Source organism: Melozone crissalis, unplaced genomic scaffold (assembly GCF_028551555.1).
Source record: "Melozone crissalis strain CALT ecotype California unplaced genomic scaffold, PUWL_Pcris_2 ptg000032l_1, whole genome shotgun sequence".
NCBI classification, from domain to species: domain Eukaryota; kingdom Metazoa; phylum Chordata; class Aves; order Passeriformes; family Passerellidae; genus Melozone; species Melozone crissalis.
Window position 1 is genome coordinate 537305 of NW_026535810.1, and position 18666 is coordinate 555970.

At 48.9% G+C, this 18666-nt stretch overlaps 2 protein-coding genes across 6 annotated transcripts; one reads left to right on the forward strand and one right to left on the reverse strand.

The window, feature by feature from the left end:
* Positions 1–274: 274 nt before the first annotated feature.
* STRADA (STE20 related adaptor alpha) lies at positions 275–11918 on the forward strand. Of its 5 annotated transcripts, none has more exons than XM_054281497.1 (13): positions 275–331; positions 794–873; positions 1862–1919; positions 2776–2804; positions 6166–6268; positions 6718–6839; positions 6951–7059; positions 7175–7298; positions 7760–7931; positions 8461–8565; positions 9152–9393; positions 10067–10109; positions 10498–11918. In XM_054281497.1, exons 2-13 carry the CDS (start codon positions 838–840, stop codon positions 10648–10650), a joined length of 1296 nt encoding a protein of 431 aa, XP_054137472.1. In that variant the 5' UTR covers positions 275–331; positions 794–837; the 3' UTR covers positions 10651–11918. The 5 variants fall into 5 exon arrangements, with proteins under 5 accessions (XP_054137472.1, XP_054137475.1, XP_054137474.1 ...); XM_054281500.1 differs by having other exon boundaries at positions 794–849; XM_054281499.1 differs by having other exon boundaries at positions 292–306.
* Positions 11919–12003: 85 nt separating this feature from the next.
* On the reverse strand, positions 12004–16953 carry LOC128940182 (E3 ubiquitin-protein ligase RNF113A-like). The gene is made up of 10 exons (XM_054281503.1): positions 16848–16953; positions 16401–16477; positions 16198–16302; positions 15588–15695; positions 15215–15324; positions 14921–15027; positions 14332–14421; positions 13653–13746; positions 12736–12842; positions 12004–12361 (listed from the first exon to the last, which is right to left on the reverse strand). Exons 1-10 carry the CDS (start codon positions 16945–16947, stop codon positions 12282–12284), a joined length of 978 nt encoding a protein of 325 aa, XP_054137478.1. The 5' UTR covers positions 16948–16953; the 3' UTR covers positions 12004–12281.
* Between the last annotated feature and the right edge of the window lie 1713 nt (positions 16954–18666).

The following is an 18666-nucleotide window of genomic DNA, read 5'->3' on the forward strand; positions in this document are numbered from 1 at the left end:
CAGCACAGGGGGTCAATCCCTGCAGACCACACGTTTTGACAAGCCAGGTGCCATTGGCCTTGCTGCCCACCTGGGCTCACGTCCAGCTGCCTGTCAGCCATCACCCCCATCTCTTTCCCAGTCGCTCTCCCTCCTGCCCGCAGTGCTGCGCGCCTGGATGCGGCCAAGGTTCAGAACCCTCTGAGGGCCCCAACATGGCGGCGGCTCCTTCCCCGCCGCTCGCGGGAGCTCCGCCCGTGACGTCACGCGAGCGCGCCCGCGCGTCACCTGTCGACGCGGTGACGTCACGCGCAGCGTCTCTCGCCGGTGAGCGGCGGCCGCAGCCTGAGGGGTCCGTGAGGGGCCCGGGGGGAAACGGGACCGTGCGGGAGGGACCCGGGACGGAGCGGGGCCGTGCGGGAGCGACCCGGGGCGCAGCGGGGCTGTGCAGGAGGGTCCTGCACGGGTGAGGGGCCCGGGGGGGGGGGGGGAACGGGGCCGTGCGGGAGGGTCCTGGAGCGGAGTGGGGCCGTGCGAGAGGGCTCCGTACGGGTGAGGGGCCCCGGGGCGGAGCGGGGCTGTGCGGAAGGGCCCCGCACGGGTGAGGGGCCCGGGGGTGTCGCTCTGGAGGGCTGCGGGCAGCTCTTGCCGGAGTTACCGCTGTCCTGGGGCTGTCCTGGGGCTGTCGGGCCCAGGCGGCGTTCGGGGGTGTCAGTGCTTTTTGGGGGGTGCTTGCCGCTCTCCCGGTGCCACCGGGTGAGGCCCTCGGGCGGCTCGGTGCTGGCCGGGGGTGACGCTGCCGCTGTGCCCGCAGGTGTGCCGCCCTTTCTGCTGCGCGTGTCCCACAGCGGCGGATCCATGTCTTTCCTTGTAAGTAAACCCGAGCGCATTAGGGTGAGTGTTGAAGACCTTCCAGCTTCCCTCGTGTCTCGGTAGAACGGGTCTGGCTCTTGTGCAGAGCGGCCGGGCCTGGAGAGCACCATAAGGGCATAGAAAAACTGATTTTAGGGTTGATGATAGGACACGGGTCGGTGTGCAAGCAGTGCTGGTTAAAAACCCTGCACTAAAGCCTTTATTGCTGGCACATAAACCAGAGGCGCTCTAATGGGCTTTGCAGTGAGGAAAAAGGGCCATAAAACTGCTTATTTTCAGTCATTCTTTAAGAAGTAGCCTCCTCACCTGTGTCACAGTTTATGGTTTTTCCCTCACTTTGCTTGCAAAGCTAAACAGCTTTGTTTGATTCTGCTTTTCAGCAGAAAATGAGGAAATTTCCAGCAGCAGAATCACTTCTGATGCATTCAAGTGGTATTCTTAGATACAAGTTTTGAGTCATCGTCACCTAAAGACTCATTGGTGCTTTCTAGGACTGGCTTCTCATGCACTGAACAGCATCAGCTGTGTATTAAACTATTTTGCTAAGTAGCAAATTCTGCCATGGCAGTGTTTGTGATTGATGATATAATCAAAATATTTGACTTCTCAGAGATACCACCTCTTTGTAAATAGTAAAAGCATTTTTTAAACCTTTTACACCTAAAAAACCAACTTTTATTTGGTTGTATGAGGAAGTTGTTGCATACTGATTATTTTTGCTGTATGTGCATGTGTAAAATCTTATTTGAATGAATTAAATTATATTAACTTTATTGCAAGTGCATGTTGATTGGGAATAACAGCAGCACCTGTGTGGTTGCTGGGTGCATGTCATTGGCCCAAAAAGGGAATATTTGTCCAAAATAAGGATGTCACTGCTGATACAGCAATCAATTTCAGACCACAACAGAATCATTGAATTTGGGGCTTTTTTCTTGTGGGGAAGGGGAAAAGAAACTTATCTCTAGGTGGAATAACTGATTATGTGGAGAATTTTTATTTCTTTCAGCGGTGGGTGTCTGAGAAGTTCATTGTTGAGGGATTAAGAGACTTCGAGCTGTTTGGAGGTAAGTTTTCCTCTTGTTAAATGACACTGCTAGAAATGTTTTATTTTAGCTGTAAAGCTTGGTAATTTCATAGTAAAGATGTATTTTATCGCTAAAAGAGATGATTAAATCTCAATGTAAATTCAAGCTGTCTAAGCCCAGAAATTTAAGATGGAAATGTCCAAGATGTAGCAAGTTATTTGGAAATCATTTCCATATTGATAACAGCTCTAAGATAGTTCTGTATTGCTTAGCACAGCCACATTTTTTTTTGTATGCAAAAGATGTTTTGGGGTTTGGGAAGGTTAATTATAATTTTTTGAGTAAAAATGGATTTTGAAGCTGCTGATGCAGGAGCTGACAGCTTTGTGCTCTGCTTCAGCATAACAAACAAAGTTGCCCACTGGGATGCAGAATTCCTGATCAATGACACAGAAAACAAACAGAGCATAGGAAATATGTCTAGATTTTGAGGTTCCAGGTGGAGTAAAGGAATTTTTATTACTTTAAATAATACTAATAATTTCTTCTGTAGGTAAGAGTCATTTTTGAATGTGTTTATAATCATAGAATTCAGGTTGGAAGGGACCTTTAAAGATCACCAGGGGACATGACAGAAGGTTAATACTTAAAGTTATAATAAAAAAATTTGTCACATTTAGGTCAAAAATACAAACAGTAGCACTCTGTGAATCTCTTTGATCCTGATGTGCTGCAATTTAGTGTGCAAATTAAATGTCTTTCTATAAACCAAAAAAAAAATAATGTATATTTGATAGCCAAAAGGATCATCCAGGGTTATTGACAGTTTTCCAGCTATATTTGAATGGGTGTCTGTTGAACACAACATGGTGAACAATGAATTTCTTTACTCCAGAGCAGCCTCTGGGTGACTCTCGGAGAAAAGTAAGTGACTTGTGCAGGCTGTGGTGCTGTGGTTCATTGCATGGAGATTATTCCTTGTGGAAGTTTGATTTTTCTTTTTATCTTAGTTCTATATCTCATCTCTGTATTTAGCTCTACAAGTGTGGAAACAGGTTTCACCCTGGAGTGGAGATTTTGGTGTGTGGTTTGCAAGCTATATGTGATAACTCAAAAATTTAAACTTAATCTCTTGGATTTCTATTTGTTTGTCATTCTCCTCTCCCCAGCCCCTCAAGGGTCTCTTTTTGAGGTGTTTTAGTTCTGATCCTTCAGAGAAGGAAGGAAAAGTTTAGTTTTATGGAACTTTTGAAAAGTGTTTGTTCTGCAGGCCCTGACTGCTCATTGTCTGGTTCATAATGAGCATTTAACACATCAAATATCACAATTAACAACAGAGTATCTAATGTAAATGATGCCCCACCTCCCCACACCGCAGGTGTGCAGGTGTTGCTGTAGTTTAAGATAATTGCAAACACGAATTAAATGTGATTTGATCATAACTGTATCAGTTCAAGTTGCTTATAATTGATTTTTCTGCCAGTTTAATTTACTGGCACAAAGCGAGCCCAAAGTAGGAAATGTATATGGAATGTTTTATAGAAAATTGAGTAAATTCACACCTTTTTTGAAATTATTGAGTGTTAGACATGCTTGGATGGAAGGAAATTGAGATTAGCATCTGTTTTGGTTATTTCCAAGGGTTTTCTTTGGATTTACACACATGCTGATTCTCATTTTGATCTTTTTACATTTAATAAAAGCCATTTTTTCCACCAGAGCTGTAGAGAAAGGCACATAATTTAGGGAGGGGGGTGGGAGGAAAATTTTTGTTGCTTATGCTGAAGTGAGGGAGGGAGTGAGGAGATGGAGGGGAAGACAGCAGAACAAAACTGATATTCCCTCTTCCTAACTCAGATGAATGTCATTTGGCAAATGCAGATCCTTGCAAGCATCACATAAGTGATTGTGTTATGGCATTCTTAGTTGCCTTTCAAAGATTATTTTTTTTAAAATCTACCTCAAATTAAACTGGACTCCCAAGCCAAAAGCCAGCTCTAAATGAATGTCAAGCCATAAAACTGCTCATATGGGACTTCATTTGCAGCTGCTTTTGACCATACACCAAAAATTGTCCTGTGTGAAACCACTGAGGAGCTTTTTTGCAGTACCTCATAAATGACATTTCAGTTGAACTTTCTTTTTTTAAACTGTTGTATGATGTTGATAAATCTCTGGTTGAGCTCCTTTTGCATTAACTCTGTTATTGGTCACTGCTAACACGAGGAGAGGTGAGTGAAGACCTCAAACTGGAAGACTTTTCAATAGGGAATTCACAGTATTTTTTTCATTACTGCACAGCCTACACCATTAATATTAAATTTATTTAATTGTTGCATCTGTTTTGTTGGCTTTTGCTCTTCCTGGAGTGGACTTCTAATAAAGCAAACCACTTACATGTCGCTCAGTGTCTCACCAGCTGTCACTGCTCCATGAGTGCTTCCAGCTCCCTGCTTCCATCTCCTTGGTGGTGTCTTTGTGCTTCAGAGGTTTCTATCTGCCTGTGTGTCTCTCCTGGCAGTCTTGCTGTTGCCAGGACTGTGAAATTGCTGAAAGAAGTCATGAATGATAAAGCTGAGATCAGAATGGACAGGCCTCTTCAGCAGGAGTTAGAAATCCTGAGTGGGAAGTTGCTGCCTGTTCTGAGCCAAGAAACAGCCCTGTGGTGTTCATTAGAGAAAAGGGTCTGGGAATGCTGTTCCCAGGGGCTTTAGCTGTGCTGAGATGGGACTGAGTTGTTTGTGCTGAAATTACACCAGAGCACCACAAATCTTCATTTTTGCCTTTTCCCTAAATGGAAAATGCACCTATTTTAAATGCAAGTATTTTAAAGGTAGGCAGGTACCAAAACAGCACAAATCTTAATTTTTGCCTTTTCCCTTAATGGAAAATGCACCTATTTTAAATGCATGTATTTTAAAGGTAGGCAGATACCAAAACACCACAAATCTTAATTTTTGCCTTTTTCCTTAATGGAAAATGCACCTATTTTAAATGCACATATTTTAAAGGTAGGCAGATACCAAAATACCACAAATCTTCATTTTTGCCTTTTCCCTTAATGGAAAATGCACCTGTTTTAAAGGTAGTGTGCTCTTCAAAGCCAGTTGAAAAGGTGGAACTGGGGAAGTGTGGCTCTAATTTACTGCCCAAGTACACTTAGAACCCAGAGATAATTCTCAGCAAACTCCTGGCTGTGCTCTTTGCACTGCATTTACCCTGGGCTGAGGGTAGAACAGCAAGTTCCCTGTTTTTCAGCGGTCACTGTGTTGTTTCCATCTTTCAGTGATGGAAATAAAGAACAGAGACTGCTGTCATGGTAGGAAAAGGCACAAACTTTTTCTGCTTCATGTACCATGAGAAAGGTCTGATAAAGGGCATTTGCAGTTGATGAAGAATGGGGTGGAAGAATTGAGCTGGTGTTCCAAAAGCCAGGAGGAGTTAATGTGCTGGAAATTGGAGATAACTAAAGACAATTTTAGATACCACATAAATTTTAATCCCCTTTAGATCACTCTCCTTGTGACTGGACATTTGAAGGAGTTGGAAGGTATAAAAGAACTTGCAGGAACATTGAAGTTTATCATCTTCAAAATCCTGCAGAAGATTTCAGTGTGTGTAAATGAGGCAGAAAGCTTTATGTCAGATGGAGTGAGGGATTGCTGCTTCCCTCTGTGGTCTGGGGGTGCTTTTTATCCCTTTTTTTTTATTCAGAAGCATTTATGCTTTGCAGTTTTTGCTTTCATTTGGAGCTTCTTTTTTCATGTGTGTCTGATTTTCTCCATCATTTGTACCATTCAGCTAAGCAGTTTCAGCTGTGCTGGGCTTATCCCAGGTGAGCAGCTGAAACCTGCAGCATCCACCAGGAACACCAAGTGTTACAGTGCAGAGAAGGGCTAAGAACAGCTTCCCTTGGCTCTGGCTCAGGCAACAGGGTGGTGGCACACAAGTTTGTAATTGTAAGAGAAAGGCAGTTACTGTAAAGCAGAGTTTAGGCTGTCCTGGGAATAATAATTGGCTCTATCAAAATATCCCTGAATAAATTCTCACTTACAGTGATTAAAAATCTACTTATTACCTGTTTTGTAACACAGATGTCTGGATCTTCTGAAATGAGGCATCTCCTGAGTTTCAGTTGATAAATTACTATTTAAGATTATTTTGACAGCAACTAAATCCTCGTCTGTATTCCTGTTATTTTGAAGTGTATGATAATGTGGGGCAGATGATTTTTCCAGCAGGTGATCTGTATTTCCTTTGACCTGACTTCATTTTCTTTCCTCAGACAAATGAGGCGAGCTCCGAGTCGATAGCTGCTTCCCCTAAAAGGGACACCATGAGCAACTTCCTGCCAGACAGCAGCTGCTATGAGTTGCTCACTATCATAGGTAATTCTTGAGGGCTAGGGGATCAGAGTCTGCTTATTTTTGATATTGGATGTCTGCATCTTTGATTTTTAAAATCATTTGAATAAAAAATGAGATGCCAATCCTAAAGGTTTTCACCTGAGAGGGACATGTAGTGGGTCAGTGATGCTGGGGGTGCAGTACAGTCAGCAGAGGCAGCCTGAAACCTGTCCTTGGTGCTCCTAGTCACTGTTCTTGTCTCAGTCCTGAATTGGAAGGACAGGATAATTCTGCTAGTTAGGAGGATTCCTCTCAGTGGGATCCATGCCAAGGAAGGTGGTATGGAAAAATTACTCTTTTTGATGGAACAATTACTCTTTTTTACGAGGTGAAAAGTAGTGAGGGGAAAGATTATTGAAGTGTCAGGAGCTGGAGGAGTTCTCTCAGTGCTTCCAAAAGCATTACTGAAGCTTTCTTGCTTTCTCTTTCAGGCAGAGGCTTTGAAGACTTGATGGTTGTGAACCTGGCCAGGTATAAACCCACAGGAGAGTATGTCACAGTCAGAAGAGTGAACTTGGAGGCCTGCACAAATGAAATGGTCACATTCTTGCAGGTAATCCCACTCATCATGCAAGCTTAGAAGAAGACAGTGAGAGCACTGCCTGTCAATATGCAGTCATGTTTCTGCATTTACTAAATTGAATCAAAATATCTTTTATTTTAGGGAGAACTTCATGTTTCCAAACTCTTCAACCACCCTAACATTGTGCCATACAAAGCAACTTTCATAGCTGACAATGAGCTGTGGGTAGTGACTTCTTTCATGGCCTATGGTGAGTGGAGAAGGGGGTGCCTTTTTCTGACCCTCATGTTGTGTGAAATGAAATTGAAGAGCTGAAGTGTCCTTGGGGCTTTTGTTCTGACACGTGGTGTTTTGTTTCTTTGTAGGTTCTGCAAAAGATTTAATCTGTACCCATTTTACAGATGGGATGACTGAACTGGCCATTGCTTACATTCTCCAAGGTGTCTTGAAAGCACTTGACTACATCCACCATATGGGCTATGTGCATAGGTACTGAAAAACACATTGGTCATTTTCCTTCTGTGCAAGTTCTTGGAAATAAAACTCAGAGTGAGCAGAGGATGAATCAGACACAGAACAACATTGAGTTTTGTATTACTTTGCTGTTAGAGCAAATCAGTTTGATACTCATTGGAAGTGACAACATTGATCTTAGTAAGCTGCACAAAAGTGTTGTTGTGGAGCAAACTTATCCCAAAGACCACTGTGTATCTAAAATCACAATCCATAACATTTAGTCCTGCATTTCTCCTCACCACAGAAATATTCTTTCTGTACTTGCAAAGGTGATTAATAGATCAATTAATAGAATTAATTGATTTTGCCCAGCATCCAAAGATGGTTGTTAGGAGTCTCAGCCTCCTGGTAGGAAGCTGATCAGATATTGTCCTCTGCATTGAGCTGTTCAGTAAAGGCCAGGGAAGCTGAATGTTTCGTTCCTTTTTCCCCAGGAGTGTTAAAGCCAGCCACATCCTGATCTCTGTGGATGGGAAGGTGTACCTCTCTGGGCTGAGGAGTAACCTGAGCATGATCAACCATGGGCAACGACTCAAAGTTGTTCATGACTTCCCCAAATACAGCATCAAAGTGCTGCCTTGGCTCAGTCCTGAGGTTTTGCAGCAGGTGTGTTTAATGATGTGTTCTATCTGTAGAATTTTGTGATCTCTTAGGGCATGTTGGAGGAGTGTAGAATGGGAGACATGAGAGAACCTGCAGAGTTGCTTCCTTGTGATGAGCTCTAGCCCTAGCAAGGGGAAGGGTACATGAATACAAGGAAGAAGAACGGGGAGAGGCTAAAGGAAACAGATTTGGGGTGAAAGGGCAAGTGGGTAGAATTTGATCTAGTTGACTCAACAGTTAAATTGTAGGCACCTCTACAGGTTGTCTCATTAACAAAGTGTTACATCAGATGCAAGTTACCTAGGGCAGATGCCATCCCTACAGGCTGGCTGATTCCAGTTACATAAATGTTGCCCTTAACTGTGTTTTAATTAGCCAAAAAACCCTCACCACCATAAACCAGTGTATCTGTGGCTTGTGCTGTTCCTGTTCTAAACATTGGGTTTCTTGACTTGCAGTTGAAACCATGGGTATTGCCCATTCAATCACATCCAAGTCCCTGAAGCTAATTTTTCTTTTCCTTTTCATGTAGAATCTGCAGGGTTACGATGCAAAATCTGACATTTACAGTGTGGGGATAACGGCCTGTGAGCTGGCAAATGGACATGTCCCATTTAAAGACATGCCTTCCACTCAGGTAAGGTTTGCAAGCTCATTTCTCATCCTTCTTCCTGGCACCTGGAGTGTTGAAGTCGAAGGGAGACGACCCATCCTTGTTGATCAGCATCGAACTCCAATTTATTGATCTCACTTACACACTTTTATAGTGGTGTTAATTAAGCTCATCCATATTGCAAAATCCGAGCTCACCATAGGTTACAGATTAAACACTAACCCTCCTTTTGATTTCAATACCTGTGGTTTGTTATTGAATCCAAGATTTGTGTTCTCACCCTGACATGAAAGGTTCTCAAAACCTCCATGTCTGTTCCCAAAACAGCCAAGGACAGAATGTTTACCTGTTATGAGAAGACTGCCTGAGAACTTAGCTGTTTACAGAAACAGGCTGTGAGAATTTGCTCCTCACAGCTGCCTTTGACTTTTCCATCAGCTGTATATGATTATGGCATGTCTGAACAAAACTCTGTAAGCCATTTCTGAGCAAAATTCTCCAACACTGGAGCTGCTTCCCTGCTCTGAGGCGTGAGCACAGAAGGGTGTCCTGCCCACATGAATGGGAAACCTTAACTGTGCTGTTGCTTGTGCCCCACCTGCTGTTGCAGATGCTGTTGGAGAAGCTGAATGGAACCGTTCCCTGCCTGCTGGACACCACCACCATTCCTGCAGACGAGCTGACCATGAAGACGTCGCGCTCCAGCGCCAACTACGGCGTGGGGGAGAGCACGGCCGTGAGCAACGCGCGCGCGGCCAACGGCGAGCCGGCCCTGCACCCCTACCTCCGCACCTTCTCCACCTACTTCCACAACTTCGTGGAGCAGTGCCTCCAGAGGAACCCTGATTTCAGGTAAAGCCCTGTGAGAGCTGCTCTCCCCACCTGTGCTGTTCTAGGGCTGGGTGAACTCAGGGAGTTGGCAGATATTGTTTACGGTTTTCTTTCCAAAAGTGGAGTGGAGTGAGGACGTGCCCCGTCTGTTGGGGAGAGCAGTCCAAGTGTGTAGAATGAGCAGTGGTAACACTTTGAGCACTTCCTGTATGAGAGCCTGAGGAATTCCTTTGCAGCCTTCCTTGGGGGATGAGTGGTGCTGCACATCAGGAAAATAAACTTCTGTTTCTGGCCCCTGTGGGACAGTGTTTACCCAGTTCCCATCACTGCAAATGGCTGCTCTTCAGCCAGCAGAGAGCAATGATGGGAAGTGATCAAAGCTGCATTTTTCTTTGTAGTGAGGGCAGTCTGTAGCCGTGACAGACTTTTCAGATGTGCCCCACTGCTCAGGTGGTCCTTGGCCAGGTGTAGGGGGTGCAAGTAGGTAATTTAAAGGTTAAAAGAAGGAGGTTGAAGTCCTTACATAAAATATTACATGATTGTAAATGCTTACTAGTGCTGAAAACAGGGAGATACCTGACAGCTGAGAAATGGGAGAGGCAGGAAGGACCCTGCTCTTTTCTTATTCCCACTACCTGACTTCAAGCACTGACTCGTGTTCTTGTCTTCTTCCCTTTCTTCCTCCCTCCCACAGGCCAAGCGCAGGCACTCTGCTCAGTCACCCCTTTTTTAAGCAGGTAAGGAACTAATTTAGCTACAGGTAAATGCTTGGCTTTGTCTTGCTGTGAGGGTGGGGATGTTGAGTTGCTGAATTTTCTGTGATCGGGAAGATTAAGTCAGTTTTCTGACTATTTGTAGTGCAGGGTGGGGATTGTCACATCTGGGGAGGTGCTTAGGCTGTTCTTGAGGCATCTCTTATCTAACAGAGGTTCTAAATCTGCCTCTTTTGGGAGCCACAACAGCTCTTCCCCTGCAGGCTGCTGAGTTCTGGGGCGAGGCAGTTCCAACCTGCTCCTTAAGGAGTCCAAAGGGTGCCCTGTGCATTTCCTGTTGTTTCTGCCTGCAGAGCTGGGTGTGCAGCAGCACCCGAGCATTCCTGTGTCCCATTCTGTCCTTCCTGTGCAGATCAAGCGCCGCGCTTCTGAAGCACTCCCTGAGCTCCTGCGCCCTGTCACCCCCATCACCAATTTGGAAGGGACACTGCCCCAGGATCCCAGTGGCATTTTTGGGTTGGTATCAAATCTGGAGCAGCTGGATGTGGATGACTGGGAATTCTAGAAAAATAGGGACTACACTGAGGAGGAGCTCTCTGGACATTGTAATTTATTGGTCCTGTTCATAAAAGCTGATGAATATTACACACAGAGGAGTTTACAGGTCCTTGGGAAGGAACTTCAACTGCCTGTTTACTTAAGAAGTAGCCTGGATACAAATGGACAGACCTGAGCTGAAAAAGGATCAACCCAAGGAGCTGTGGAATATTCCAGAAGGTGCAGTGCCCAGGGCCCCCATTCTTCCAGCTGAGCTCTGGTAGAGCATTTGAGGGTGTTGAGTGAGTCTGTGTAGTTATGGTCTCTATTTATGTGTTTCTAACAATCACTGGCTTCCTCACAGTTGAGGCTGCATGTCCCTGCCCTCTTTGGTTCTTTCTCTTTTAAGGGTGCCTTAGAGTTGAGGGGAGGTGGGCAGCTTTTAGTTTTGGGCATTCTCTTAGAACTAGTCAAGTTCCTGTAACAGTGTTGTCACAGGGCAAGTTTTAATGGGGCAAAAAAGGGATTATATTCTTAGTTACTGCTTTGTGATGGAAAATGGGAGATCAAAGACAAGCTGATGCCATTCCAGGCACTCCTGCTGCACTGGGCATTCCTTTGCAGCACTGGATCCTTCCAGTCTGGAGAGGGCTTTTGATGCTGAGCACTCTGAACTCTGGGTCAGACAGGGCCTTCCAGCCTCCCCTTCCAGCTTCCTGGGTCACCAGAGCAGTGTGGATGCCTGGGCAATGTACCAGCTTTTTTATCCCCTTCCAGTTGAACTTGATGTTAGCTGGGCTGGTTTCACAGCACGAAACACTCTTACCTGCCTGTTCTCAGTGACTTACCCTGGCACAGAGGAGAAGTGAATTGATTGTCATGCTGATCCTCTTGCTCACAACTCCTGTACAGAACTGAACTTTAACCTCTCCATTACCATTGCTGTTCTGCCTTCCCTCACTGACAGGTGAAAGCTGCTCACGTGGCTCCCTGTGATTCATGGCTGTGTGACTCTGCCCTGCTGCTGTGGCAGCTCTCCCCCAGTCCGTGGTGTTTGGTTTGTTTGGAGGTGTATTTAAGGCTTTTAGTTTGACTTTTTTTCCAAGGACCATGGTGCTGAAGGTCATCTGCTCTTTACTGAAGCACTGAGAATCCTTGTATAGGTGCAGTTGATGGGAGTAGTGGTGCTGGCAACAGGTCCTTCTTGTGTTTATAAATTGTACTTGAACCCAGATAAAGTTTGTTACTCTAGTTTTTTTTTCCAAAAGAAATAAAATATTTCTGAAGTTGTTTTTTAAGTCTGCTGTTTGTGCAGGATGATGGAGTGAATCACAGAGGGTGACAGGCTGGCTGTGCATGCTTGCTTTTACCTTAGTTTGATACAACTCACCAGTTTATGGCAGCTGCCTCATGCTTCAGAAACATTTCAACTAAAGCAACAAGCTGCACACACCTGCACTTGCTCTTTTCTGAAAGTTTCACTAAAATTCTCCCAGTTACAGGAATATTTGTTAAGGCCAGGCCCAGTTCTACTTCCTCCCTTTGATCAGGTTTGGCTCCTGATTTCATCTTACTGTTAGTAAGAAGATAATGATTTCCTGGCTTGTTAGGAAGTCTTACAAACAGGGCTTTATTAAGTTATGTACAAAATGTATTCTGCTACTGTGGATCCCCTTCTTGGTCTGACTGTTGCTCCTCTTCTTCCTCCCCTTTGTGTTTTTCCAGTTTTGCCATGAGCTCTGAAAAACAGAACAGGCAGGATGAGGTTCCAGGTGCAGGGGCTGCCCCAGAGCCAGGGGTCCAGGTGCTGTGAACACCCAGGACCAGGGCAGCTCCCAAAAATCCCTCGTGCAGAGGCTCAGCTTGGAGCCACCTCTGCTGGCTGAGTCGAGGCAGGAGCTGTTGCAGTCATCCCCTCAGTGCTGTACTGACCACACAAGCTGCTGCCTCTGCTCTCCAGGTTCCCCACCTGGGCGAGCACAGATGCTCAGGTTGCATCCATGATTCAATATTTCCTGACACAAACTCTGAACTGCAGCTCAGGGCCAGGCCCAGCACCAGGAAGGAGCTGCTGCCTTTGGTGCTCAGGTGCTCCCCCAAAGCCCCCCAATACCTTTGGCAGGGTTGAAGACCCCGTTGGTTTGCTTGTCGCAGACGTAGCAGCGCTGGGATTTGCGGTAGTGCTGCAGGGCACAGCTCTCACAGAAGTAGTGCCGACACCTGTACGGACACAGAGAGGTCACTGCAAGTCCCCAGCCACAGCCACTGTGTCCTGGAGTCAGAAACTGCTCACTGCTGGCCACAGGAACATCAAGGCTGAGAATGACCTCCAGCATTGAGTCCAGCCTTTGCCCAAACACCACCTTGTCACCCAAACCAGGGCACTGAGTGCCATGTCCAGTTGTTCCTTGTTCCCCAGGGATGGGGGCTCCACCAGCTCTCTGGGCAGCCCCTTCCCCTGCCTGACAGCTCTCTCCATGGTCCCCAAGGGAGGCAAAAGTGAGCTGCAGGCATCCCTGTCCCCATGGAAGGTGTTTCAGCATTGCTTCATTGGTGTGCAGGGACAGCACAGAGCCACCAGTGAGCTCTTCCAGACACAGGACAGTGTTCAGAGTGAGAAAGGGCTGTCTTCAGCTTCCTCCTCATCCTCACCAAGCTCCTGGCTTCCCCATGCTCACATTTCTCTGCTCAGGCAGTGCAGCTGCCATTCAGTGTCCAGGAGGAATGATGGCATGAAAACAAAATCTCAGGGTTAAGGGTGAAAGATGAGGCACTGAAGCAGCATTTGTGGAAATCTAAAAAGTGCTTGAGTAAGAGCTTGAGATCCCTTCCAAGGGGATGCTCCAGATGCAGCTGTGAGACTCCCTGGCTCTCTCAGGATTCCCCCACCCACCAGAAAACCAGGGCAGACAACAAGCAGGTTCCACCCACGGCCTGTGGGCTGGGTTTGTCTTTGCCTCAATAGTGAATGAATGATTCCTGAGCTGCTTTGACAGCACACGTGGCTGCTGGTGCCAAACAACCACTTACTTGGTGACCACAGGGTTCTTGAAGGAACCTCTGCAGATGAAGCATTTGAAAGGCATGTCCTCCTCATCACTGCTCACCTCGTAGTTCTCATCATCTGCAGAAGAGAAAGTGAACCAGAGTGGAGAAGAAGCCAGCCCAGCCAATGTGGGCACAAAATAATAAATAAGGGGAGAGCATAGCAGGTGGGATTCCATCTCTGCTGGAAACAATGGAGCTCTGGCATCTGGGTGTTGCTGATGTCAGTAACACGTGTGGGACTCTGCTATAATTAGGGCTAATGAGCCAGCAGGCCTGTTGCTCATGTCAGGAGAAAATTCTTTTCTACTTCACCCACTTACTGCTATAAAGAGAAACATCCTCCAGCCCCCTCCTGTTTTTTAGACTATCTTCCAAACCAGCTGCCACCAAGTTCTGGCTCCAGCTGAGCAGAGAACAGCCCCCATTTGCACAGCAGCACTCGTGAGCCCTGAGTGACAAATGACATCCCACCTCCTGGGCATCAGGGGGACAGACAGTCCCATCTCCCAGCTCCACACAGCAGTGCTCTGCTTCCCAGAGAGCCAGGGGCTGTCTGAAAGCAGCAGCTCAGTTCAGCAGTGTCAGTGCTGCTGCCCCCAGCTGATCCTGCAGCAGGAGCTGCACAGTTTTGAGCAGTGCCCTGAGGGCACGGGGGCCGTACCGTTGACGCCGTAGCGGCCCTCGTCCAGCTCCCGTTCGATCTGCCAGCCGTGCTTGTAGTCCGAGCGGTCGTGCAGGAACTTGCAGCTGTCTGAGCAGCACAAAGAGGAAGTAAGAGACAGGCTGCAAGGGCAGAGTGTTACTAGGATATCTAATTCCAGGGCAGCCTGAGCTCTGCCCAGCAGGAGAAATCTGACTGCTCCTTGTCCAGGGCAGCACTAAGCTGCTGGAGCAGGTACAGGATCCCTCAGTGCTGACGGGCTGTGCGTGTCATCCTCTCTGTGCCACAGGGACGGTTCCAGCAGTTATGCACATGGGAAGTGGGATAAGGAACAGGAAAACCCATCCCTCACACGGTGCACACAATACCTGTAAGAATATGGGTCACTGGAACATCCCAGAGGTCCATTCCAGGATCCTATAACCACTAATTAGAAGCCCTGGACTTTCAGAAGGGATGGCACGAATGACAGCATTACACAAACAGCTCTGCACAGAAGGGTCTGTGGCTCAGCACCCCAAACACGGGGTCACAGCTGGACTGGATGCCCTGGCACGCCTGGTGCTCAGCTGCAGCACGGGGCACTCACCCCCGAAGCCGCAGAAGCCGGTCTCTTTGTAGTCCTTGCAGATGTCGGGCTGGTAGTCCCAGCGCACCGTGGCCCGCAGGTGCTCCGGAGCACGGATGGGGCCTTTCCTGAAGGGGGAAAAGAGGCTCAGCCCCCTGCAAAGTGGCCCTGGAGCAGGGCCCTGGCCAGGACCACACACCACACGGGTCAGGCAGAAACTGGCAGTGAGAGCAGAGTTCCAGCCCCAAACGCTGCCTTTGGGATGGTGCCTCAGCTCCTCTGTGGTCACAGACCCCGAGGCTCGTCCCAACCCACCTCACCATTCCTGAGGAGGCATTTCCCATCGATGTGTCCTTGGGCTTCACATACTTCTGGTAGTTGTTAATGCCACGGTAAATTTTATCATCCTCCTTTCCTCTCAGCTCCTAGGAGAGCAAGAAGAGATGATTAAGGATCAGGAGAGCTTCATGACATGAATTAATTGCCACCGCTCTGACACCAGTCTTCCTTCCCTTCCTTAACACCAAGATGCCAATAAAGGCACAAAATTCCCTATTTGCAAAGGTTACACTCCTGAACTTCTAGGGAAGATGAGACTCTAACTCTTCTAGGTGTGCAGAAGGGGATGAGCAAAGCACAGGCTCTCTTGCTGCAGAGCAGGAGCTCCTGAGGAACAGGGCTGACTCACCTCCTGGATCTTCTGGCTGCGCTCAAAGATGGCCTGAGCATCCTTCTCCTTCTCTGTGTCCAGTTCATACACTGCTGTGGCTCCCATGTCTTCTGGGCCAACAGGTTTCTGAAAAGCAAGGAAACTTGTAGCAAGAGTGGAGGGAACACCTGGACAAGACAGAGAGCTCCTGTCTACCTGGAGGGTTGTCACAGAGCAAACACTGGACACATCTGCTTTATCCCTTGGCATTTGCTAGGGAGAATTCACCACAGGCTCCAGCCAAAGATGGTCTAATGCTGAAAACACAAACCCAACAGCTGAGCAAACCTGATCCAACTGCTCCCTCTCCTGAAAAATCTCTGCAGTGTTGGGAAAGTCCAGTGGCATCCTGGACTTTTAACTCCCACCTCTAAAAGGGAAATACCAACCTTTGATGGCCACCCATGGAGGGAGGGACTATCAGAGTAAACCCAGCACAAGGTGCTTGGCTATTAAGAGGGGACAGGGAGGTGCACTGATCAGAAAGAATGTCTCATTCCATGTTTGGAGTGGCAGATTCTGTCTGTGAGGAGTGGGATCCCCAGCCCCACTGAGCTGACACTCCAGCGCCCCTGCTGCCTGTCCTTACCGCCGACCTGGTGGATTTGTAGGTCACCCCGATCTCCTTGGCAGGATCCTCATCCTCGCTGCTGCTCGGTGCGTAGTCCGGCCTCTCCCTCGTGCAGCGCCTGGTCTGGGGGGAAGGAAAGGCTCCAGCGCCGTCCTGGCCGAGCCTGGCAGGCCCCGCAGGTAGCCCTGGGTGGAGCAGGAGCCCCCTCGGAGCTCCCTTACCTTCTGGATCATGGGGTTGGGGGTGTCCCGCCGCCGCTCCTTGCGCACCACGGTGCTGCCCTCCTCCCCGCTGCTCTCTGCGGGGAAAGCCGAGCGTGAGGGGACAGCCCGGGCCTGAGGCAGCCCCGGCCCCGGCGGGCTGGGGACACCCACGGAGACCCAGCAATGCCACCCTGGCAGCGCTCCCGAGCTCCGGGGGCCTCGGGGCCGCGACCGTTCCCTGGGAGCCTGGGCAGTGTCCCACCGCCTTCCAGGGGAAGAACCTTCTCCAAATACCCAACCTAAATCCCTGTGACACAACTGCAGGGGTCCCTCACGCCCTCGGGCTGGGGAGGGCGGCCAAGCCCCCCTGCGGGCAGCGCTGGGGGCTCCACCAGGCCCTCCCTCGCCTCCCGCCGCACCGCACCGCCCCGGCTCCCCCCGCAGCCCGGGTCCCCCAGCCCTCACCCCGCTCCTGGTCGCTGCCGGGCCGTTTTCGCCGGCCGCTGCCCGCGGCCCGGACCCGCTTCTTGAACACAAAGCTGCAGACGCCGCTCTCCTCCGCCATCCTGTGCCGCCGAGACTGCGGTGCTGCACAGAGCGGCGCCGGAGCGGCCGGCGCGGGTGGCGCCCCCTGCGGGCGCGGAGGACTCAGCGCCCCGGGCGGGGCCGGGGGTCCCGGGGGGCTGCTCCGGACCCTGAGCCCAGCTTTGAGCCCAGCTTTGAGCCCGGACCTGATCCCAGCTCTGAGTCCCGCTCTCTGCACAGCCCCTGCTCTCTTTACAGCCCCTTCTCTCTGCAGTGTGACAGCTCCACCGCTGGCTCACATCTGGAGTGCAATTCCTCATTTATTTGCACTCGATGGCAGCGAGCCTCTTCAGCACAGATGCTCTTTGGGCAACGCAGAGTGACAGAGGTGGTAAATCACATCACTACTGTCTCCTTGTCCAGTAATCACTCCCATTAATTCCTCAGTTGTGATTCTTGTACAGGGAATCACAGGCAAACTGCACACAGAACTGCAGCTAGGCTCAGGCTTTGGGCCACCTCCAGCCAGTGTTTGGCTCTTTCCAGTGGCACCACACTGTGTTCAGGAGCCAAACAAGAATATTTGTTCCAGCACCATCATTTTCAAAGATATTCCCATCACTCCATTGTATATTTTCCTCCATTTATGGCCCACGGGAGGGCTTTGAGAGCTTAAGGTAAAGTCCTCAGAGCTACAGGTTATTGCTGCCTCTCTCCTGACCCATGGCCATTCTGGCTTCCTCAGATGGCATAAAACCACCTCCATGTTTTAACTGTTAATATTTATATTAATTTCTGATGTTTTGCCCTGTTTGTGGGGAAATCCCAGCCCTCCAAACGCCATGGGAAGATGCCTTTATAGTCCAGGCAGTGCTTTTGCTCAGCTCACAGGACCCTGCTCCAGCAGATCCACCACTCCCACACTCGGCTCATCAGCTCTCCGTGGAACAAATCCTGGGTTTCTGAAACCACCACAGATCAGTTTTACCCCCCTGGAGGGTGAGAAGTGGGGAGCACTGGAATCCTCCTTTCCTGCTGCTGCCTGATAAGATCCTTCCTATGCAAGCAGTGAGCTGAGGTGTGGGAAATGTGGCTTTTGCAGATGCTGCAGGGATGGATCCTTTGGGATGCTCCAGGATCTGTTACTGGGGTCAGGATGGATCCTTTGGGATGACACGGGATCCCTTAGCGGGGTCAGGATGGATCCTTTGGGATGCTCCAGGATCCCTTAGCAGGGTCAGGATGGATCCTTTGGGATGACACATGACACGGGATCCCTTAGCGGGGTCAGGATGGATCCTTTGGGATGCTCCAGGATCTGTTACTGGGGTCAGGATGGATCCTTTGGGATGACACGGGATCCCTTAGCGGGGTCAGGATGGATCCTTTGGGATGCTCCAGGATCCCTTAGCGGGGTCAGGATGGATCTTTTGGGATGCTCCAGGATCCCTTACGGGGTCAGGATGGATCCTTTGGAATGCTCCAGGATCCCTTAGCGGGGTCAGGATGGATCCTTTGGGATGCTCCAGGATCCCTTAGCGGGGTCAGGATGGATCCTTTGGAATGCTCCAGGATCCCTTAGTGGGGTCAGGATGGATCCTTTGGGATGCTCCAGGATCCCTTAGCGGGGTCAGGATGGATCCTTTGGGATGCTCCAGGATCCCTTAGCAGGGTCAGGATGGATCCTTTGGGATGACACGGGATCCCTTACCGGAGTGGGTGAGTGCCACGCGGAGAGAGCCCAAGGCGGTGTCCAAAG